The sequence below is a fragment of the Diceros bicornis genome, chromosome 6 (assembly GCF_020826845.1).
Source record: "Diceros bicornis minor isolate mBicDic1 chromosome 6, mDicBic1.mat.cur, whole genome shotgun sequence".
Classification (NCBI taxonomy): domain Eukaryota; kingdom Metazoa; phylum Chordata; class Mammalia; order Perissodactyla; family Rhinocerotidae; genus Diceros; species Diceros bicornis.
The window spans coordinates 13303033-13327844 of NC_080745.1; the positions used below are offsets into that span (position 1 = coordinate 13303033).

General features: G+C 44.1%; 1 protein-coding gene and 1 long non-coding RNA gene across 8 annotated transcripts in view; one reads left to right on the plus strand and one right to left on the minus strand.

Moving 5' to 3' along the window:
* The window catches only part of ERCC6 (ERCC excision repair 6, chromatin remodeling factor), an 81085-nt gene extending 72032 nt beyond the window's left edge, over positions 1 to 9053 (minus strand). For 2 of the 5 annotated variants that reach the window (XM_058542862.1, XM_058542859.1), the window contains exons 1-3: positions 8961 to 9053; positions 3764 to 4196; positions 1732 to 1852 (exon numbers count right to left, since the gene is read on the minus strand). In XM_058542862.1, the coding sequence (XP_058398845.1) occupies positions 1732 to 1852; positions 3764 to 4182 (540 nt within the window). In that variant the 5' untranslated portion in view covers positions 4183 to 4196; positions 8961 to 9053. Of the gene's footprint in view, positions 1 to 1731; positions 1853 to 3763; positions 4197 to 4979; positions 5162 to 8960 lie in introns of those variants that run through there. The other 3 variants (XM_058542860.1, XM_058542861.1, XM_058542863.1) reach the window with 3 other exon arrangements.
* The window catches only part of LOC131406951 (uncharacterized), a 40882-nt gene continuing 24928 nt past the window's right edge, over positions 8859 to 24812 (plus strand). Inside the window, exons 1-3 of one of the 3 annotated variants that reach the window (XR_009220408.1) lie at positions 9107 to 9347; positions 14363 to 14462; positions 15200 to 15934. This is a non-coding gene — a long non-coding RNA (uncharacterized LOC131406951). Of the gene's footprint in view, positions 9065 to 9106; positions 9348 to 14362; positions 14463 to 15199; positions 15935 to 24812 lie in introns of those variants that run through there. The other 2 variants (XR_009220407.1, XR_009220406.1) reach the window with 2 other exon arrangements.

Consider the following 24812-nt stretch of genomic DNA (forward strand, 5'->3'; position numbering starts at 1 on the left):
TCAAAGCATTCCCATCAGGCAGACATCCCTGTCCCCACCCACTCTCCTTCTGGGCGGCACAGCTTTCTGTGTGCCGAGCACTGAAGCTCATGGGTACTGACTCTCAGCTGACTTGGGAGGTAGAACTGTCTACTCAGCACCACCCTTACTCACTGGGTCAATCACTCAACTTCTCTGTGTTTCTGACCTTAGCAGCCAAGGGGCTATGAGGTCAACAGGCTGCAGGGATAAGAAACATAAACATATCTGTTCAAAAGTTTAAACAGTTGAAAGTGTTGTCCTCTCGGACAACCCACCATATTTATGGCTGTCCTTTATAGTACTCTACCCAATGACAACTTTTTAAAGGAAAATTTATTCGGATACTCTTACACCGCTCCTCCCAGACTCCTCTTTGTCTTGTCTCTCTCTACATCGCCAGAGCTCGGATATGGGCCCCTTCCTAGAGCCTCCGCAATTAATGAGGCCTATAGGACCTGGTTCTTGCCAAGGTCAAGAATGTTTAAATGCCAAATATGAGTGCAGGCGAGGGGAAATTCTGACTGTAAATGCCATGTTGTGATGATCTGCAGTTCAGTTTTCTCTTGCAGTCTTTCTCTTAGCAAAATCTCATTTAAAACAGCCTTTCTCTCTGAATAGTCTATCTCTAATCATCAAAGAGCTGCAAAAGAAAAGGAGGAAGGGATAACTGAGTTAGACTAGTACCTAAATTGGCCTAAAGTTTGCTCCTCTTCACTCCTTGAAAACCCAGCCCACTAGAAGCACAGGTCAGAGAATGTCTCTGCACATTGATTCACATGCTCCCACAAAAGGCCAGATGCCCCCTCTCTGTTTTGGGGAGACCCCAGCTACCTTAAGCCACTGCTAGCTCTGACCTTGGGGCAGCTCTTCTGGAAGTAAGTGAGAGAAGAGGGGGTGATGAAGATAACAGACTGGTGAGTAGAAAGCAAAAGGAGGAACTGAGTCTCTACACATCCCCACTAGCAGAGCTTAAATAAGAGATGCAAGGACTCTACTCACTGCAATGAACCAATTGCAAGCATAATGCTGTTAGTCATATTGGACGGCAGAAATAAAATGATCAAAACTAGCTATTCCTATCTACTACAATATATTTTCATAAAGCACACATAAATTCTAAAAAGTGTTTCAAACCTCATAAAAACAATGTCATTAAGTAACACATACTCCCTACTCTTAAGTTCTACAACCCTAAGTGCAGACCCAGTCAGCGTGGCTGGGTGATGACTGTAACAGCCAAGGCCAGCCTCTCGGAACAGTGAGCATGAGAGTGTGAGGGGTGATGGCTGTCTCAACAGGAAACAGTGTAGATAACCAGTGCAAGCAGGAGCTCAGCAGAAAAAAATGCAAGTTCACACAAGTCAAGGAGCCTGAGTGAGAGGCTGGCATGCCCAAGAGGAGCCTAGTCTGGTCAAAGGAAATGGTGAAACAAGGAAGACCATGACAGTACACACAACAGAGGAGGCAGGCAAAGCCCAAGGAGGACTTTTTCTCAAATATGTATGTATGGATATGTGTGTGCATATATTTTAAAAAACAAAGGATGTTAAAGGGAAACATCTGAAAAATTAAACATGAACTCAAAATTTTCTATTATAAACATTTGCCTCATGTCTTCTAAGTACTTTTCAGGATACTTCCTAAATATTAAATGAACCTAAATGATGACTTTTTCAAAAGTGCAATACTTAATGTGTTATTTGGAGTCACCTTATTATACTTCTGTCGTTTTACAGAATCTAGTTTCCTGTTGATGTCTCTGTTGGTGGCGGCTTGAGGGCTAAGCTGTTCAATAATTTTATTGATTTGCCTTAGGGATGTCGTACATGACCTGAAAAATAAGATAGAATGTCTGTTTTCCACTCTGGTAACATTTTTTATAGTACAATATAAAGAGAGACATGCTAAAAACATGTCCCTTTTACTTCCTATTAACTAAAAGATAAAAGAAACTAAACCAGAATGCATGTTCTTGTTGGCCACAGAGAGAACTTGAAGGGTTGTCAGAAGTTTAAGACGACTACTCGTGTTTTTCTTTTATCTGCCTTATTTAAATTGGCTCATTCCCATTTGTAAGCTGATTCCTTCATTCTATAAGCATTTTAAATGTCTATTTTATTCAAGAGACTGGGCTAAAATAATGTACAATTAAGTTGTCCTTTTATAAGAAAAAATGCATACATGGTTGTTGTGGGGTTTTTTTTAAGACTTTATTTCTAGAGCAGTTTCGGGTTCCTAACAAAATTGAGAAGAAAGTACACGGATTTCCCATATATCCCCTGCCCAAAACATGCATAGGCTCCTCCATTATCAACAACCCATACATGGGTTTTTAAAGCCCATATGGAAGTCTCCCAAAGTTTGGAAAAGAACTAAAAATGCTTAAACATTTTCTTATATAAGTCAGACATCTGTGACAATTTTTTTCTTTCACATGACTGGAAGACTTATTTGCTCTAGCATTACACTTTGTAGTGCAAAGAAAAAAAACCAATTTATAATACATTGCTCCTAAAACAGACACCATTGAATTGTAACTCCCAATTTTCAAAACACAAATTCAATCTGGACACTAGTGTAATTTGCTGTTCGTATCCTTTGTGTATTTCAGGATAAAAGATGTTATCACTGCAAGTTACTGGCAGTCTAAGGACCACATGTCACCATCTGTCTAGTGTGTTAGCCTGCCTTGTGACTCTACAGCACTCTGCTCTGTCACCTCTGCATGGAGTAGACACATTTCCAAGGTCAAATGTAAAACGTGTGCATTACAAGAAGTTGAGGTTCTCACACTTGAAGGTCAGACTACACCTATTTGAGAACACTTCTTACTCAAGAGGCCAAGAGAACACACCAGGAAACTGTCAGCACAAAACATGTCCTTTACATGCCAACAGCCACCTGTACTATGACCCCATTGGGTAGCCAACAACCCACATTCCTTCCTCCTCTCCCCTCCCCCAGCCACCCCCATCTGAGAGTACACCATCCTCCCACCCAGTCCTCTCCTTCTCTTTCTTGCTTGCCTGACACTGCCTAGAAGCCTGGCCAAGGGAGGGCAGACTGGCAATACCGAGGGAGTTCAATCCTCATCCCCTGCTTCTAGCCCAGGTCCAGAGCCTTCCCCTTCTCACCAATGTGTTACATTCAACAGAACTCAAGTCTGTTTCTCCCCTAAAACACATGAAGTCTCCACAGGACATCATCTTTCCTTATAAAGTCAAAAGTAGGACAGAAGAAAGGAAAAGCAAGGAGTTGTTTCTCATTATTTCTAGAAATGAGAAAAATTGGAAAAATTTGGAAAAATTTCCAAAAGACTGACACTAGGTCAGGGAACTGGAAAAAAAATTACAGCACAGAGGGAAATGTGAGGGGATGGATGTGTTCCTCATACCTTGAGTAGGGCACGTCAGAACTTTAGGTACACTTCTCCTGAGAACCATTTTGTACCCACGCTTGTGAGTTCTGGGGCACCAAGAACAGCACTTCTCTCCAGGACATTATGTGTAAACAGGCGGTTGTGAGCTAGACTGAGACCCTAACTACTGCATACAATGCTGCTCCTGGGGAAAAGGGTTGGGGTTCCAACACAAGGTTGAGGACTGCCCTTACGGACTCCATTCTCCAAAGAAGAGGTTCTATAAATCTCCTAAATTACTGGAATACCACAGCTGTTATCTGAATCTCTCCGTCATATGTAAACACAAACTCTGCAATCAGAGAGAAGATGGTCTACACTCACGTGAGGTCATCCAGGACTGATCGATACTCCTTCTCCGCATCGTGGAGCTGGGCCGCGCGGCTGGCCTCGTGGATGGCGCTGTCCACCTGCTGAAGCACACCTTGCTCCAGCACATCCTGGTCATAGACATCCACACCCAACCCCTGCAGTTCAAGGGCCTGCGCACTCGGCTCCACTGCCTGGATCTGATGTCTGTCAATATGCAGCAGGGCCGGCCCTCTCCTCGGAACTTCCGACAGACACCCCTCAGCAGAAGTGGATGGTCCAATGGCAGACCAACAAGCAGGGAGGCTTTCCTCCACCTCCGCATTGCCATCATGTTCTTGCTTGATTGCCATATCATTATTATTGACACACTGACTCTGTAAACATTCTTGCTCCTGAGTTTGACTTGGGTGGGGGGTTCTCTCATTTGGCATCCTCTACAAACTATCTAAAAGGAAGAAAATTTTCAATAAGCCTTTTGGTTACATAGAGTTGATATCTATATTGTTTCTTAAATATTTTATAATTAAAGCAGACTGATTTCTCAAAAGATCAATCAATAACCTTCCAACTAAAATTCAAGTTTCCAAGTAATATTTTTCTTAAAAAGGATACAAGCTATCCTCTTGAGTTATGAAAACATATAAGAAAAATTAACCAAAGATAAAAAAGAAGAAAAAACGCAGTATCGTCAACAAAGGACATTTGGGTCGCGAGCTAAGAAAGCTGGCAACCAAAACCCTGAGTGACGCCCAAAGAGTCTTCAAACCAACTGAAGTCATCTGACAGCTGCTTTCCAAGGCAGCGTCTTCACTGCATTATGGCACAAGTGATTTACATTACAGCAGCACGATCAACTGTAATGTATAGGTTCAGTGATGTAAGGAGAGCCTCTGTACAAATCTGACACTAGAGACTTTTAGGTTGAACATTTACTCCAATAAACAGAAACTCTGAACAAGAGATAACAGCACCATGCAAATCAGAATCTGAGAAAGGTTAAAATATTCTCAAAAACAACTCCACTTCAATGCGCAATATAATTTCCCCCCCCGGGTTGACAAAAACGTAAAGCCTGACAATAACCAGTACTGACAAGGAAGATCCACCCTCACACAATGCTGGTGGGTATATAAACTAGTAAAGCTCTTTTGGAAGGCAATTTAGCAATATCTATCAAGATTTAAAACACACATGACTAAGTATTTATTCCAGAGAAATACATACGTACAAAGATGTTTACTGTAGCATGTTTTTAATAGCTTAATATAGGCATTAAACATTTTCAGTGGTAATGATATAAAAGTCTTGTAAAGTGAAGTCACAGTATAAATGAAATTTATGCTGAAAAATGTGACTCCTCATCTGTATGTGTAGAATGCATTCCAAGTGACCTGGAGACACACACTAAACCTGCAACAGTTGGGAGGAAGAAGCATAAAGAACAGGGAGGAACAAAGGGGAACTTGCACATTTTACTCCACGTTCTCAGGAACTCCTCAAATGGAAATGTATTCATTACACTGCCTGTATAACTCTATATAATAAATACATTTTTTGTGTGTGTGAGGAGGATCAGCTCTGTGCTAACATCTGCCAATCCTCCTATTTTTTTGCTGAGGAAGACTGGCCCTGGGCTAACATCCGTGCCCATCTTCCTCTATATGGGACGCCGCCACAGCATGGCTTGCCAAGTGGTCCGTCAGTGCGCGCTCGGGGTTCCGAACCAGCGAACCCCAGGCCACTGCAGCAGAATGCACTTAACCGCTTGAGCCACCGGGCCGGCCCCAATAAATACATTTAAAAGCAACATAATAACCAAGAGATAGCCTTGCTTTTTATTTAACTGTGAATAAACTAAGGTTTCTTTCAGCACTGAAACTTTATTTCTGTGAAATGACCACAAGGTCCCCCAATAAGCCCCACTCATTCCTCATTAAATAAAACAATCCCAGCAGCCAAGCACTGGGATACAAAGATGCCAGGATCTCAGCATCATCCTGCCCCGGGTGGCTCACTCTCTAGCAGACAAGAAGTGTGTCAATAACAACACAGTGGGGCCAGTCTGTAGGGGAGGCACAGACAACAGGCCATGTGGACACAGACGAAAGGACAATGCATTGTGTCTGGAGCTCAAGAAACATGTACAAGCTAAGATTTGAACACCAAGCCCAGGGTCTGATACACACGAGGTGCTCAGTATATGCTGAAAGGAAGTAAGGTTCAGAGAGGCGTCTAAAATAATAAATCTGGTCTGGACAATGAGTCACTGGTGAATTCAGTCACGAAAGGGAGAATCTCAGAAAGGAAGCAAATGGGAAGCAGGGAAGAGGCTGGTGGAGAACTTATAAGCTGCCAGTAACATGTCCAGCACACAGCCAGAAATGCACATCTGGGCTCAAGAGAAAGGTCTGGACAACATGTGGATGCATCAGCAGAGTGGAGCAAACAGCCCCAGGGATCCCAGGGCTATGATGGGTACCAGAGATCCTTTAAGAGAGTCAAAAGAGCCTAACATTGAAAAGGTTAAAGGTGAATAACAGAGAAAGTAAGTTCCTCCTTTTTTGGGCCTTCTGATTATTTTCAGGAGAAAGGATCAACTTGATGCACTATCATCAGCTAGTCTCCATTTTCAACAGAGAGGGCAGGATTCCAGCTCAGGGCCTTCATACTAGCTGGAACTTAACAACCCTGTTTTCATTGTTCTTATTTGTATGCATGCAAGGATCTCTTTTCCAGTTGAAAAAAAGACATTAATTCATCAAAAATATTAAGTAATAATACTGTAGGACAAAGATAAGGTTAAAACAATGATGGTTTCTAGCAATAGGAAAGGAGGAAAGGGGAATGGTTAAAAGTGGAAAATAATATGGCAAGTCCACATAAAGAAACCAGAAAGGGTCCAATGGGTTCGGAAGTTAGCAGGTCACTGGTTATCTTAGTAAAATAAGTTTGAGTGGAGCAATGGGGACAAAACCAGACTGTAGGGGGTTAAGAAATGAGGAGATGGAATAACTGGCCACTCGTGGGTAGCCTATCCCCTTAAGGAGCTTGGCTGTGGAAGGCAGACAGCTAGAATGATAAAGTAATAATGGGTTGGAGGAGGAAAATTAGGTCAAGAAAAACTATAGAACGTAATAGATGGATGGGGAGTAGGGAGATAACCTACACAGAAAGTTGTACGAGACAGCAGCAGGGAAAGATTAAGTACAGAAGTAAACAGAAGGCACAACACATCTTTCTTTGACTGTGGCAGAAGGATGACTCCTGATGTACCTAAATTTATAGGTGCAGAGGAGAGAAGCTGAGGTGGACCACAGAAAAAATATCCTATATAGTAGGAAAGTTGCGCATTTCCCGAGTCAGGGGACAAGGTTGGGATGGGGGCTGGAGAAGAATAAGAATCTGGAATAAATGTCCTGTACAAGAGAAAAGCAGATGGGGAACAAACATTGGTGATACACGTGGAGGGCCCACCTGAGGTTGGTCCCCAAAACCATGGATTGCCAACAACTCCTAAGGTCATACAATTTCCACCCTCAGTAATCAGCAGTCCTAGCGGAAATGTCACTATTGGGGGTTTTCAGAGTAGAAGTAGCAGAAGGACAGAGGGCATGGGGTAAAGATGCTGAGAGGGAGAGTAGTTCAAGTAACTGCCCTTGGGGTCCAAGCTCGGTGGACTTAAAAAAAAACAAGCCGGAAGGGGGTGAGGGGAGATAGAGACAGAAAGAAGTCAAGAAACCAATGGGAGAGTGACTGTGGACCAAAGGGCAGGTCTTCTAGGAATGAGTTGAAAACCAGAAGGTGCTCATCAGAAGGTAATGAGTTTCAGAAGTGAGAAAAAAATCATCCATTCAACAGATACTTGAGAATCACTTACACCAGGCAATGTACTAGGTTAACTAGTTTCTGTCCCCACAGAGCTTAGAGTCTCTTGGGGAAGACACACATTTTAAGAATTATATATACAAATACATATTTACATATATAAATATGTATTTATACATATTATATATACACACACACACAAATGTAATTGTGGCAACTGCTATAAGAGGAAAATACAGGATTCTTTACAACAAAACAACAGAGGAACCTAACTGATATTGTGGAGGTAGGTGTGGGTCAGGGAGGCCTCTCTGAAAAAGTGATATTTGTACCAGTATCTGAAGGATGAACAGGAGTTACCAGGCCAAAAGTGGAGCGAACATTTTGCAAAGAAACAACATATGTAATTTCTAAGGTTGGTAAGAGCTGGTGCATTGGGGAAAACGGAAGAAGGCTGGAGCACAGTGAGACTTTTTTTTACTTTATTTTACATGAATAACTGAGTTAAGGAGCTGACAAGGGCTCCATTCATTGTGTAAATCTTACAGAATATCTTCTAACAATCTGCAAGGCTTAATCATGTGGAAAAACAATACCTTCATTGGCCTCCCCTTTGAGCACTGGTCCACGGGGAAACTGGTTCTTGGTTTGGAGGTCTGGTTGTATACATGCGTAGCTGGGGCCGGACTAAGAGAAAACGGACGGGTAGGCAAAGGCTACATCACACAGGACCGGGGACATCACGAGCTTGGATTCTACTCCAAGTGCCATGGAGTGACTGAGGAGTTTTAAACAGGGCGGACCGAATTCACGTCTGTAAAAGACCACTTGGGCTACTGTATGGATAACAGATTGGAGGAAACAGCGCAACCAGGAGACGATGGGAGGCGTACAGGTGAAAAGTGACGGCAGCCTGGAACAGGGTGACAGCGGTGAAGATGGATGCTACGTGGGAAGTCATCATGCTACAGTATTTACATGCGGACTGCTCAATCCGCCTTCACATACTCCTGACATCAATACCCAAACGCCTGACTTCCTTTTACCCCGATTCTCTCTTTCAAATAACAAACAACTCTAGTATTTTAATCGAGATCAAACAGGGTCGGGCTGATGCTGAGGGCGGGGGCCTGACACAAATCCGAGAAGTTGACGCTTAGTCGCTGGCCCTGTGGCCCACGGCCCAGGTGAGCGCGCGCCGCATCGTCACTTCCGGCCGCAGGTAGGCCGGCGCGCAAAGCGCGGGCCGGGTCTGAAAGCCGGCTCCCGGCCGCCCCCGCGGATAGGCGAGCTCACTATCGCCAGCAGCCGCGGCCGCCTACGGAACCCAAGCGGAGCCCAGACATCCCCCACCGACGTTCAACCTGGCCGCCCGAACACTCACCCCTGGGCCGCGCGGCCGCCGGTACGCAAAAGTAGACGACGCCGCCGCCAGCAGCTGTGGAACTCGACAACGACCGGCCGCAGCGCATGCGTCTTCTGCTCGCCGTAAGCACCGCCCCCAACAGTGACGGGACGGACTTGCGCGGGTGGGGCCTACGGCGCATGCGCCGGCTGCCGAGTTTGTTTGGTACTGCGGGCCAGGCCACGTGGTTTGAGGGAGGGATGCAGCCCCGCCTTTTTACGTGCCTGCTGGCGGCGCGTGAATGTGCTCTCGGCTGCTGACCAGCTGTATGTCTTGGTGCCAGCGCTTCAGTCCTGGTGAAAAATACGTGTCTAGTAAGGCGGTTATAAGAATTAAAAGACATGTTCCAGAAAGAGAGAAAGAGAGGTATGCGAATAGGCCGTGCGAATGTGAATGCTTACAATTAACCGTGGACCCCAAAGAGAGAGTAAGCTTCGGGAAGAGAGCCGGCTTGAGCGCCGCGGTACATTTCAGTAGCCACGGCGTTGTGATCTCTTGGTTGTCTGGCACGGCTGTCGGCACTTGAAAAATAGGGAGAGAGCTTCTTTATCTCTGTACCTCCCTCTCCGCCTCACAGACAGACACACCTGGGTGGGGCGGTGTGTGTGTGTGTGTGTGTAGTGGGCGTACATGAATGTCTTGATGGCGTTGTGAGTCGGTCATTCAATATCTGTTCTCAGATCAAAGAGGTAAGGAAGATTTTGAGCCAAGTGAGAAATTTAGCTTGGAGCATTTGGAGAAACAAAATGTCCACACATAGGTTCGGAATGAAGGGAGGAAATTGAGCTTACCTGAGGAAGGACTAGCCCCTGATGGGTGGTAGCTGTTCCAAATGGCAGCTTCTCAGCCCAGGAATTCCAGTGCTGGGAGAGGGTGGATTTTTCAGGGGCCAGAGCCTGGAATTCCTCGGGGAGCAGCAGTAACTGGAGGAAGGATCTTTGGGGCCTGAGTAGGGGGGTGCCTTCCTCATTTTGATGCCCGAGGTCAGATAGGAAAAGAGGGTTGGGAAGCCTACTTGGTATAGCTCAGTAATGCCACCGTATCTCTCCTGTTAGCAGCGCCAATCTATGTATGCCTCGAGTCATTCCATATAAAAATGTAACTTGATTTTAAAAAGAAATAAAGAATTTAGTGATCTCTTGAATAAAATATTGAGAATAGAAAGGCATTGGTAAGATAGTTTTCATGCTTGAATCTGAAAGCAGAATTTCCCCCAGATGTATAGTGTTCCCAACCATTTTGAGAATGAGTCCCCTTCTTAATGTGTACTATTTGGGAGATCCCCTTTGTATCAGTCAGAATTTGGACAGGAAGCAGATGATAGACTCAGACTGGGTAGTTGAGGAGAATTAATAACTTTTGAAAGGTGTAGGCAGGGTTTAGGAAAACAACTCAGGATGGCACAGAACCCCTGGGGCTGGCGAGAGGCTAGGAGCTGTTCCATCTGTTATGGGCTGGATTGCACCCCCCAAAATTTGTTTGAAATCCTAACCCCTAGTACCTCAGAATGTGACTGTATTTGGAGACAGAGTCTTCAAAGACCCTAAAGACTTTTAATTAGGTCAAAATGATGTCGTTAGGGTGGGTCCTAACCCAGTATAACTAGTGTCTTTATAAGAAGAGGAGATGAGGACACAGACACGCACAGAGGAAAGACCTTGTGCAGATGCAGGGAGAAGACGGCCACCCTGTAAGTCAAGAAGGATGCCTGAGAAGAAACCAACCCTGCCAACACCTTGACCTCAGACTTCTGTCCTCCAGAACTGTGAGAAAACAAAGTTGTTATTCAAGCCACTCAGTCTTTATTATGTTGTTTGTTACTTTGTTACGTCAGCCCTAGCAAACTAACACACCATCCCTAGGCCTGTAGGAGTAATGGAAAGACACAGGTTCCAAAAAGAATAGCTGAATGGAGAAGACCGCTTGACCAGAGAGATGCGCCAACCCAAAGTCACTCAGCAGGAGGGAGCTAGGGAAATAAATACCCTGACCTCAACGTCCTCCCATTGATCAAAACCAACTTAAAGCCAGAGGGCAAGGGAGCCTGTTGATGCCCATCTGTATAGCCCAGCCTCTTAGGGCACAAGGCAGGGTAGAGAGAGATGGAGCGTGGATATGGAGCATCACACAATAGTATATATCCTTGGAGTATTTATCCGTTTACTTTAGAAAAGGCATAATGATACAGAAACACTATTAATTTGGTAAAGCTTTTTACACGAATTTGTATTATTTGTTAAAGGATCTATGTACTTTCTTTAAGCCAAGTTTCCCCTGACCTCTTTACACTGGGAGTAGTAAGTAATAAGGTCACATTAGCACCGATAGTTCAGATTTTGATCATACCTGTGCCTGTCTGAATACTAAGGACCCCTCTTTTCACTCATGCCCTTATGAATGGGATTAGAGCCCTTATAAAAGAGACCCCAAAGAGATCCCCTGCCCCTTCTGCCATGTGAAGACACAGCGAAAAGACAGCTGTCTGTGAACCAGGAGGTGGGGTCCCACCAAACACCAAATCTGCTAGCATCTTGATATTGGACTTCCCAGCTGCCAAAACTATGAGAAATAAATTTCTGTTGTTTATAAGCCACCCAGCCTATGGTATTTTGTTAGCAGCCTGAACAGATTAAGACAGATAGAATATAAGAAAAGGTGGGATTTTTTTTTTTTTTGAAGAATATCAGCCCTGAGCTAACATGCATGCCAATCCTCCTCTTTTTGCTGAGGAAGACCGGCCCTGTGCTAACATCTATAGCCAATCCTCCTCCTTTTTTTTTTCCCTCTTTCTCCCCAAAGCCCCAGTAGATAGTTGTATGTCATAGTTGCACATCCTTCTAGTTGCTGTATGTGGGACGCTGCCTCAGCATGGCCAGACAAGCAGTGCGTTGGTGCGCACCCGGGATCCAAACCTGGGCCGCCAGTAGCGGAGCGCACGCACTTAACCACTAAGCCAGGGGGCCAGCCCCTGAAAGGGTGGGATTTTTAGTAACTTGTTTGTAATACTCATTTACACACTTAGACGTCTGATCTGGATGTCAACCAAGATCTCTCCTTGCCTACTTGCATTGACTCAGTCCCCAGGTTCCATCGGTTCTGTCTCAAGAGCTTACACACCTGTCCCATCTTCTCCATCCCCCCATTCAGTTGCCTTGACTGTTGCAACCAGTCTCCTAGCTCCAGTTTTGTTCCCTACCCATGCATTTGCGTGCAGTTGCCAGAGGGATTTAAGACACTTCTCTGGTCACCTCTCTCCTCTGCCTCAGACCCACCCCTGCAGGATAAAACCCAAGCTATTTAACATGTTATCCAAGCCAATCTGATTTTTCTGCATCATCTCTGTCCTCTCCCTGGATGCCTATGCTCAAGACTTAAGGAATTACTTACAGTTCTTCTACTTGTGGTGTGCTGCAGTCAGCTTCTACCGGCTAGCAAGCCTATTGTGTGCATCTCTTCCCAACTATCTTAGTCTGCTTAGGCTGCCATAACAAAAGACCATACACTGGGTAGCTTAAATAACAGATATTTGTTTTCTTACAGTTCCGGAGGTTGGGAAGTCCTAGATTAAGGTGCCGGCTGATTCAGTCCTGGTGAGGACTCTTCTTAACTTGCAGACAACTACCTTCTCACTGTGTCCTCACATGGTAGAGAGAGAGTTCTGGTGTCTCTTCCTTATAAGGGCATCAGCTCCATCAAATTAGGAGCCCCCCTACTGTTAAGACCTCATTTAACATTAAGTACCTCCTAAAGGCCTCATCTCTAAATACAGTAGTGCCCCTTATCCACTGTTTCACTTTTTGCAGTTTCAGTTACCTGCAGTCAACTATAGTCTGAAAATATTAAATGGAAAATTCCAGAAATAAAGAACCTGTACATTTTAAATTGTTCATCGTTCTGACTAGTATGATGAAATCTTGCACCATCACTCTCTGTCCCGCCCAGGACGTGAATCATCCCTTTGTCCAGCGTATGCAAGCTGTATATGCTACCTGCCCGTTAGACACTTAGTAGCTGTCTCAGTTATGAGATCCACTGTGTGGTATCACAGTGCTTGTAATCCTTATTTTACTTCATAGTGGCCCCAAAGCGCAAGAGTAGTGATGCTGGCAATTTGGAGATGCCAAAGAGAAGTTATTGTTGTTAATCTCTTACTGTGCCTAATTTACAAATTAAACTTTATCATAGGTATGATATATAGGAAAAAACATAGTATATAAAGGGTTCGGTACTATTCATGGTTTCAGGCATCCACTGGGGGTCTTGGAACGTACCCCCATGGATAAGGGGGGACTGCTATACAGTCACATTGGGGGTTAGGGCTTTATCATGTGAATTTTTGGAGGGAAACAACACAATTCAGTCTACAGCCAACTCTGCCTCCAGTGACCTCACGCTGGTGGCTTGAGTTGGCCATGTAGGAGTACTTACACTACAGAAATGGACCAACTCTGTGAACCAGGGCTTTTGGTTGCAGGGGGACAGTTAATCTTTTCCAGCATACCCTTGCTTGTGGTTCTCAGGCCTCTGTAACTTTGCACATGGGTCTCTGCTTGGAATTCTCTCACTCATTCCAAACTCAGCCCAAAGTCTCTTTTTTCTGAAGCTTCCCTTGAACCTCTAGACAGAATTAGGCCCTTATATCTCTGCTGTACTCCTAAAGCAATATTTCCAGTATCTCTAGTATAGCACCTATTGCTTTGGATTTTAATGCATTTTATTTAACAAGCATTTATCTAGCCCTTACGGGGGGCTGGGTTTTGTTCTGAGTGCTTTACAAATACTAACATTTAAATATGACCGGAATTGTCCTTGTGCCTTTACTTTTTATTTAGTGTTCAGTGTAAGAAGCTCTCTCCCTCTTCTTCCAAAGCAGAAGAAGGGCTAAGTTGACTCTCACTTTCAAAACTTCAGGGTAATGACAATGCACCAATTTGTTCTCCATTCCCCATAAACATGGAAAAAAAATTAATTAAAAAAACAGTAGAAATATATTGGGAGTGTATTGAATACTACGCAAAATTGATAAATCTAAAAATAGAGGTAAAATCATATTATTTAGAGTTATGTTGGCAATCACTAGAAAAACTAATGTTAAATGTATATTGAATCAATGAGCAAATAATTTTAAAATCAATGAACATATAAAACTATATGATCCATTGAAATACCTATCTATATGTATCTGTGTGCACATGTGTGCACAGTGGGGGTGAGGAACAGTCTCCTTACTTTTTGGTCACACCTCTGCCATGGAGTTCTGTGGCTTTATCTCTCTTAATCTCATTGTTTCATATATCCTATCCATCTTTGTCTTTGCCCTGACTTTTTCTCAAGCCCCTCCCTGATTAATTTTGGGCATTGCTTTTTTCCTAATCTTTTAGGGTCATTTCGGTAATCTCCAGCAAACACCTTGCTCTCCAAAGCTGATATAGAAAGAAGAGGACAGATATGGATGAGCAAGTCCTGCTCAAACTTTAGAAGGTATGAGTTAATCTCTGTGCCCTGATTGTAGCAGGCTCCCCTATTTCAGTGTAACATTACTATTGGTCACCAACATTGTAACTAACATGTGAAGTTATACATTAAGGATATTTTGAAGGGAATTGTGATGAATATGAACACATAAGAAGCAAGTTATTGTTGATCCATGTTTCTTATCAATGGAAACTGAGAGTATGAACATAAAGAAGAATTTTGCAATAGTAAGAATAACTTGAGGACATGGACATGTTTACAAGATATCTGATTCCAGATAAAATGCGTAGAAAGAAAGTGGAATCATGCTGTCATAGTATGCTATACACTGTGGGGCAACTTCATGTGCTTGTTCATTGTTGGTGCAGCTCCCTTTGAGCAGCTGACTCTCAGGGAATGCTGTTCAACAAACGGCCATTAGAGGAAGCAGAGCACCAACCAATGGGTTTGGGTAATTTCATTTCAACACGTGTTTTACTGAGTGGCTACTATGAGCCAGGTGCTCTGTTGGCTGTGGAGGACACAGAGGTGAACAGAGCAGACACGATCCCTGCTGTCATGGGACTTACACTCTAGCAGAGGGAGAAAATAAAAAAGTATTAAACAAATAAAAATATAGAGTAATAAATTCTATTTAGGAAAATAAAATAGGATAACATGTTAGAGAGTGACTGAGATGCCTCTTTAGTGGGAGTGAAGTGGTATCTGAACAGGAGACATTTCAGCTGCAATCTGAATGACAGGAAGAAGATTGCTGTGTGGAGATCAGGCAGAAGAGGGTTCTCGAAAGGAAGCAGTAAGTACCTTACAAATAGGGTAAGGGAAGCACAAACTTGGCAAATTTAAAGACTAGAAATTGGGCCACTGTGGCTGAAGCCAGGATAGGCTAGAGCTCTGTAAACTAGACATGGAATGTAGATTTTACTCTAAGTGCAAATGAAATTCTTTGGAGGGTTTTAAATAAGGAAGTGATATAATGGAACTTACATTTTAAAAATATTATTTTGGCATAAGGATAGTCATGGATCAATGGAATAGAATTGAGAGTCCAGAAATAAACCCACACATCTATGGTCAATTGATTTTCAACACCAGTGCCAAGACCATTCACTGGGGAAGGAATAGTCTCTTCAACAAATGGTGCTGGGAAACTAGATATTCACAGGCAAAAGAATGAAGTTGGAATCTGCTTCACAACATATACAAAAATTAACCCAAAATAGATCAAAGACCTAAGTGTAAGTGCTAAAATTATAAAACTCTTAGAAGAAAACTTAGGGGTGAATCTTTTGTTTGTTTGTTTTGTTTTGTTTTTGTGAGGAAGATCAACCCTGTGCTAACATCTGCCAATCCTCCTCTTTTTGCTGAGGAAGACTGGCCCTGGGCTAACATCCATGCCCATCTTCCCCCACTTTATATGGGACGCCGCCACAGCATGGCTCGACAAGCGGTTGGTGCGCTCCCGGGATCCAAACTGGCAAACCCTGGGCTGCTGCAGCGTAGCACGCACACTTAACTGCTTGCGCCGCCGGGCCAGCCACTGGGGGTTGAATCTTTATTACCTTGGATTTAGCACTGGTTTCTTAGGTATGACACCAGAAGCAAAAGCAACAAAAGAAAAAATAGATCAATTGCACATCATCAAAATTTAAAACTTTTGTACATCAAATGACACTATCTGGAAAGTGAAAAGACAACTCACAGACTGGGAGAAAATATTTGCAAATCATATATCTGATAAGGGTCTGGTATCCAGAATGTATAAAGAACTCTTCCAACTCAACAACAAAAAGAACAAACCAATTAAAAAATGGGGAAAGGACTTGAATAAACATTTCTCAAAAAAATGTATACAAATCGTCACAAGCAGATGAAAAGATGCTCAACATCATTAGTCTTTATGGAAATGCAAATCAAAATCATAATAAGACACCACTTCACACCCACTAGGATGGCTGTGATCAGAAAATGGAAAATAGCAAGTGTTGGCGAGGGTGTGGAGAGATTGGAACCCTCATACATTCCTGGTAGTGATGTACAGTGTTGCAGCTGCTTGGAAAATAGTTTGGCAATTCCTCAGATATTAAACACAAAGTTACCATATGACCCAGCAATTCCACTCCTAGGTATATAATCAAGAGAATGGAAAATATAGGCCCACACAAAAAAAAGTTATACACAACGGTTTGTAGCAGTGTTATTTGTAATAGCCAAAAGGTGGAAAAATCCAAAAGTCCATCAACTGATAGATAGAGGGACATAATGTTGTATATCCATGCAATGGAAAATCAGTCAGCCATAAAAAGAATGAAGGACTGACACATGCCACCACATGGATGAACCTTGAAAACATCATCTGTGTAAAAGAGCCAGGCACAAAGAACCACATGTTGGAGGAATCCGTTTATATGAAATGTTCAAAATAGGCAAATGCGTAGAGATAAAAAGTAGATTAATAGTTTCCAAGGCCTGAGGGAAAGGAGTTGGAGAATGACTGCTAGAGAGTACAGGGTTTCTTTTTGGGGTGATGAAAATGTTCTGAAATGAAATTGTGGCAATGGTTGCACAATTTTGCAAATATCCTAAAAACCACTGAATTTTACATTTTAAGAGTGAATTTTATGGTGTGTGAATTATATCTCAATAAAACAATTATTTTGAAAGCCTAGTGTCTTGGGCCTTGAGCTCTTGTTTCTCTGAGAAATCTTGTGACATCTGCCATGCAAATAAGCCCACTGGACATCAGGTCAACTCAAGACATGTGAGTGAGGCCATCCTAGACCATCCAGCCCCAACTGAGAACTGAGCCTTTAGCTGACCTCAGGGATCAGCAGAGCTGACCCAGACCAGAGAAATTCATAGCTGACCCAGGGAATTGTGAGAACTAATAAACACTGGTTGTATTAAGCGCTATGTTTTGGAGTACTTCGTCATGCAGCAAAAGCTAACTGATATGGATGGTGACCCAGAAGGCTGTCACAATGCTCAGTGCCAGAGATGTGGAAGACAAGATGGCTTCCTTCTGAGGGCTCATGGTACCAGAGAGGACCTGCCATTTACACAAAGGCACGGGCAGCCAGCAGGTCACTGCACTGTCACCCATGGAACAAGCAGATCCTCGGGGACTCCAAAGGCTGTACAGATCACCGGCATTCAAAGGAGATGCAGGAAGGAGCAGGCAGAAAGAGAGCCACTTCTCTGCCACCGAGTGCAGGCCATCCTTAAGTGGGACCCTTCCTCACATGGTCCCAGCCCACTGCTGTGCATGGGCACAGACACCTGGGGCAGGGAGGAGAGGCCAAGAGGAAGGGCAGGCCACATGCTTTCCCCTGCCAGCAGCTCACTGCTTCTGAAGACCTGGGCAGAGGATCGTAATACTCAAATAAGCTGAATATTTACCAGAAAGAACACAGATGTTTTAAACCTGAATTGGAATACTGGCCAAACTTATCACATGTGACCTGGTTAATGTAGTCTGGCAAGAGACCAAGTTTTCTTTCCTCCCCACTTTCAGGAACAGAAAAAGAATCTGAAAAAGTAAAGTTGGTAGCAGTGGTTATCAGAGGGGGAAAAATCACATTTGTATATTGTTGGATTAAAACTCCCCAATTCAGCCTGTTACATTCTCTCATTCATTTTTCTCTCCCTAATATTTGGTGCTAGCAATGTTCCTGGCCCTTGGAAAGTGGAGGAATAAATGCCTGAGTCCTTGCTCATGTCCTTCTCCTCTTCAGGTCGTCAGTGTGGTGATAGTCTACAAGTTCTCCATGATTTCGCTCAAATTCCAGCCCTTCCATAAAGCTTTCCTAACCCTCACCTTCAGGCTGCAGGAAGTCCTCCTTGCTGTCTGTTCTTTAGTCCAGCACAGCACTCACCAGACTGTTTTGTAACTGCCTGGGTCAGTTACCATTTCCCCTAGTGATTGGGGAACGAGATCTCTGCTGCCCCACAACCTCGGCCCTTTCCCTCCAGGGACACAGGATGTCACTCCCAGCCCTCTCCCACGGTCACACAGACTGTCAGGCACTGCACATAAAGAGATATAGCCTCTGCCCCTCAATGCATCAGCCCCTTGGGGACAGCAGATCTCAGAGCCATTGGCTGTTCCAAGGTTGTACGAAGTGGCGAAGCTTCAAAAACATGCCCCCTCCAGCCTAGTGGGAGCTCTTGTCCACAGCCCACCTCATTTCTGTGAGGTCTGTGTTTAGAGACCCACAGATTCCTCAAGATGCTTTTTACGACTTCCTGCTCTTTGCTGGCAAACTGTTAATTGGTTTGTGGCAGCATAAATAAAATTAGAGGGTTTAATTTAAACTAATGAATGAGTGGAGCCCAGCCTGGCGCTTTGCTCTCTGAGCCTCAGAGCAGTAAATAATGAAAGTGTCACCCAGCGAGTGATATGTTTTAGGAGAAGTGTAGGGCCAGCAGAAATGAGGCCACAGAGAGCTCCTCCACCCAGATGCAATTTGCAAGTTCGTGTGTCTTATTAACTAACTCCACAGGAACTGTTCCAGTTTTCTGGCTGTTCCAAAAAATGGAAAAAAAAAAAAAAGGTAGCACTCAGGATGCCCACTCTCTGCGTATCCTTGGCATGCTTTCACAGGCCACCATTAATGTCGTGGCCCTCATGGAGGGAGGCAGTGGACACAATGATGGGGCCGCACTGTAGGCATTTAGTGGGCAGGGGTCTGGAATTCTGACATTCTCAATGCGGAGGATTCAAAAGGGAGAATTGTCCTACATTCCACTTGACTTTCAAATGCTTTCCCAGCCATTTGTGTAGGTAAAAATCCTGTTTATAATTATCTGAGTTTAGACCTGAACTCCGTGTAACATAAAGTCCTTTTGGCATGGTTTTACTAAGGAATTTTGCGGATATGCAACTTCTGTGTGAGTGAGAAAGCTGGGACTTTGGCAGCATTTTAAAAGTCACATCCCCAATGGCAACACCCCTGCTAGTATCCACCTCTCTGGAATAACACCTGGGGCAGTCTGCCCTGTAGCTTGTCGCTTTCAAGGCAACTCCACATACACACACAAGCATCTTACTATTCGTGTTGTGTCCGAGTGGGCCTGCCCAAGCATCCACATGTTGAAATGAGGATTATTTTATTATGAATTATTTCCCTTTTATTTTATTCAGCGAGGGCATTATACTGATTACAAAGACTTTGTGTGTGTGTGTGTGTGTGTGTGTGTGTGTAGGGGGTGTTAAGAAATATTTGTTATAGAAGAAATGGATGCATTGGATCAGATGAGTTTGAGAACCACTGCACATGCCAACATGTGACTATGAAAATGGTTAAGAGAATTTTGGAGAATTTGCTCTCCCACTGCTCCTCCTGTTCTCTGTCCCCACCATCTCATCAGCTGTGATTCAAGTTCCAGGGAACTTCCAGAAGCTGTATCTGGGCCACTGGAACAGCTTGTCAGCCTGGGCAAGTTATCCCAGATCTAAACCCTCCATCCTGCGGGCCACTCAGTTCTTTCTGTAGCTCTCTGTCCCACACACCCCACACCCACTCCAGCTCCTGTAACTCTTGAGGAAGCCCAAGAGCACTCCTTGGTTTTCCTTACTTTTCCCCTCACTATTATGTCCAGGGGTTGGGGCCATGAGGGTAGGTGTCCCGGGCCTGGGCTGGATATTGGGGCAGTGTGGTAGGCAAGATTCCAAGATGCCCTCCATGATCCCCCACATACACATGCACACCGCTGGACATGCCCTGCAGAGTCTCCAGGGCTGCGAGTATGATGGACTTTACTCCTGTGACCAGGTTACATTATATGGCACAGCTGACATTAACATAGAGCGATTTCTACATGGGCCTGATGTAATCACCTGAACCCTTTAAAAGCAGAGTTTTCTTTGGCTGGTGGCAGAAGGGGAAGTCAGCGATTCCCAATGTGTTGCTGCTGCATTGAAGATGGACGGGGCACATGGGAAGGTATGCAGGCAGCCTCTAGGAGCTGAGAGCTGCCCCGGGCTGACTTTCAGCAAGGAAACAGGGGAGATAGTTCTACAACCCCAGGAACTGAATTCTGCCAACAATAAGAATGCGCTTGGAAGCAGATGTTTGCCCCAGAGCCTCCAGACAAGAACTCATTCCTGCTAACACCTTCATTTTAGCCTGTGAAACTGAACAGAGTCACACTCTCTTCTAGTCATGGAGCTAATAAATGGGTGCTGTTTTAAGCTGCTAGGTTTGTGGTAATTTGTTGTGCAGCAATAGAAAATGAATACAGACAGGCATTATTTTCCTGAGGAGGATACGGTGAGGTATTTGGAGGCTGATCTGACAAGCAGCATTGTGAGGAGCTGAAGCCAAGGCCTGACAGAGGGGAAAGGGCTGCTCAGGGGCACAGAGAGAGCCCAGAGGCCAGGTAAGATGGAAGGTCCAAGTGGGGGTGGGAGGCAGCCTGGTATCCACCACATTGACAAGGTACAAGTAGCAGTGGTTAGTTCTCTTTAAATGATTCTTCTCTCTATATATAAAATTTTTTTCTATACATATAAAGAGATAGCACAGCCTTGTTTTAGGAAATTCACCCCCAAAAAGTAGTAAGAAAAACCGAGAAATCCCAACACTGGCACAACCACTGTCAACTCTGGTTTACATCCTTCAGGTATCCGTGCAATATGGAGGTAAATAATTTGACACAGTAATTACAACTAATTTTAACTGAGGGCTTGCCATGGGTTAGTAGTGTACAAAATGCTTTACACATAGTAACTTATTTAATCCTCACAACACTCAGAAGTACTTATGTACTCATAAGTACTTATGAGATAGGTACTTATATTCTTATGAGATAAATACAGTTCTTATCCCCATTTTAGGATTCACTGAGGCCCAGAGAAGCTGAACAGCTTTCCTGTGGTCACCCTGCAGAGCCTGGATTAGAACTCAGGCAGCTGGACTCCAGAAGCTGTGCTCTAACCTCTCTGCTGCCTCGTGTCAACAGAATTTCACAACGGATGCAGTTTTACAAACTGCTTTTCTCAGTGATCTGTCATGGGCAGTGTCCTAGGTTGGGTCCCACAGGAAACAGGCACTAAGGCAGAGATTTGTGTGCAGGAGATTTATGGGGAGCAAGGGAAGCAAGATTGGGCGGAGGGAAAAAGTGGACTGCAATGTCCTTTCAACACAGGCCTTGGCTCATCCCACAGGGAGCCTTGGAGCTGGGATGGCCCTCCAGATTGAGGCAGGGGGCACTGACTTCTGCCATTGCCCCCAGGATGCAATACTATCTTTGATTTACTGTATTGAATGGAGATGAGGGGGAGCAGTTTCGGAAGCTATTGCAATAGCTCTTACCCCGTAGGCCAAGGGACCGCTGTGGGAATTCTGTCAGCTATCTAGTATGTGCCTTCCAATTATATCTTTGGGGACTGGGGAAACAACCAGTAGGTGGGTTTGTGTGTCCTTCCACAAAAGTTGCTCTCAGCTAACGGGAGCTAGCTGCCTTGTCCAAAGCTACCTACCCTCTAATGGCTGGTCAATGTTGGGGCACAAAGACCTGCCGCCATGCCACAATTCAAAACACCTGTGAAGGGCCAGCTCGGCTCCAGCGCTCTGAAGGGATTAGTTCTGCCTTTCGTGCAACTGCCTTCCAGTTGAACTTCCTCCCTCTGCCCGGTCCTGCTTCCCTCACTTCCACACTGTGCTGTTACCATGAGCACTTCCCAGTAAACTCCTCTGCCTGAGAGTCCATTTCCCAGGGCTCATGACCTAAAACAGTTGGAGTCAGGAGTGGTTTAAGAAAGCAGATTCTAAAACAGGGTTTTGGGATTGTATCACCCACTGGCTGACAATGAGGACCCCATAATTGGGTTAGGTGGAGTAGACAGCCCCTAGCATACTGACACAGTGCAATTCTTAAAACTTAGACCAGTCATGCCCTGGAATGAGGCAGCGGTAAAAGGATATTACAGGTGTAATGTCTCAAGATTCTGAGAAGTTCAAGAGAAGTAATGATCATAAAGACAATGAAATTGGTTGGCTCTTACGAGTGCCGTTGATACTTAATGAAAGAAAGACAATGAAAAGCTGAAGGTGATCAATCATCAGTTAAAAGCATAGTGTGAAAGTCAGAGAGCGTTCTTGGCAACATAGAGATTCTTATCTCTTGCAGGAAGAGCTGAGATCAGGCCCAGGTTATAGCTATAAAGGTAGTGGAACTCCGAGGAAAGTGGAATTCTCAACCCCAGGAAGTCTCCTATGCCAAGGTCAGAGCCAGGGATGAGAAGGAATGGGACCCTGAGACAGGACATCTGGGTTGATGCATTTGAGAACTTTGAAACCACATCCCCCTGAACTCTCTAGGTCTTCAGAAGTAGTACCTCCTCCTTATTAAAGGCCAGAGCCTACCCTCCCCTTGCTTAAAGACAGGGGAGGTCTCTGCTTTGCAAGACAACACACACCTCCTCAGGACCCACCCCCTCTACTAATCACCAGACCAATAACTAGGGTCAAGTCACAACATAACCTGGCCACTAAGGGAGGAAAGGATCGTTAAGACCCAGCCAACATTGACCAACAAGAGCCAGGATATGTGGTTAGGAGCCTGGCTTATAGAGATATGGAGATGAAACAGTAGAACATGGAATTCCTAAGAACAAGAGAGGTGGGCAGTCAATGAGGGTATTGCTCAATCTAAATATTTAAAAGAAAGCCAGGGTGGATGTGCAGAAGGCTGAGGGCAGCCATTCCAATAAAAACTCAAAATCTGTCTCAGTCAGCTTAGGCTGCCATAACAAAATATCATTGGCTGGGTGGCTTAACAGAACAGAAATTGATTTCTCACCATTATTGAGGCTGGAAAGTCCAAGATAAGGTGTAGGCAAGGTAGGTTTCATTCTGAGGCCTCTCTTGGCTTGTACATGGCTGCTATCTCACTATGTGCTCGCATGACCTCTTCTTTGTGCACATGTGGGGAAAGAGAGGGAGCAAGCTCTCTGTGTCTCTTCTTATAACTGTACTGATCCCATGATAAGGGCCCCACCCTTATGACATCATCTAACCATAACTACCTGCCAAAGGCGCCATCTCCAAGCACCATCACATTGGGAGTTAGAGCTTCAACATATGAATTGGGTGGGAACACAAACATTCAGCCTATAACATAATCTTTTGCCCAGTTTCTGGACTTAAGCCAATTTGTACACCTGAAACCTATTGACTGAAGGAGAGACTGGGTCCCTGAAGGAAGGACCTACAACAACACATGATTTCCCAGCCCTAGGGGACCATTTCCTTGTGTGCTCTATCTCAGTCCTAGAATAGTGGCTGTTTCTTATATCTGCTATTCGTGTGTTCTTTAGAGTTATCTTTATTTTTTACTACCCCATCCCTTATTACTCCATTTTCCTATGATAGTTACTAATTCTTTTCTTTTTGTTTTAGGGTTTTTTTTATTGTGAAATTTTTGTTGTACATTATTTTTTATCAGTCACCATATAAGTGCATCCCTCCAACCCTTGTGCCCACCTCCCATCCCCCTAGCCCCTGGTAACCACCAAACAGTTCTATCTGTGCGTGTGTTGGTTTATCTTCCACATATGAGTGAAATCATGCCCTGTTTGTCTTTCTCTTTCTGGCTTATTTCACTTAATATAATGCCCTCCAGGTCCCTCCATGTTGTTGCAAATGGGACGGTTTTGTCTTTCTTTATGGCTGAGTAGTATTCCATGGTATATATATACCACATCTTCTTTATCCATTCATCAGTCGAGGAACACTTGGGTTGCTTCCATGTCTTGGCTGTAGTGAATAATGCTGCAATGAATATAAGGGTGCATAAGCCTCTTTGGATTGTTGATTTCAGGTTCTTTGGGTAGGTACCCAGTAGTGGGATAGCTGGATCATAAGGTATTTCTATTTTTAATTTTTTGAGGAATCTCCATACTGTTTTCCATAGAGGCTGCACCAGTTTGCATTCCCACCAGCAGTGGATTAGGGTTCCCATTTCTCCACAGCCTCTCCAGCATTTGTTGCTTTTTGTCTTGGTGATTATAGCCATTCTAACAGGTGTAAGATGATATTTTAGTGTGGTTTTGATTTGCATTTCTCTGATGACTAGTGATGTTGAGCATCTTTTCATGTGCCTATTGGCCATCTGTATGTCTTTTTTGGAGAAGTTTCTGTTCATTTCCTCTGCCCATTTTTTGATTGGGTGGTTTGTTTTTTTGTTATTCAGTTGTGTGAGTTCTTTCTACATTATGGAGATTAATCCCTTGTCAGATATAGGGTTTGCAAATATTTTTTTCCCAGCTGGTGGGTTCCCTACTCATTTTGATGCTGGTTTCACTTGCCTTGCAGAAGCTCTTTAGTCTGTTGAAGTCCCACTTGTTTATTT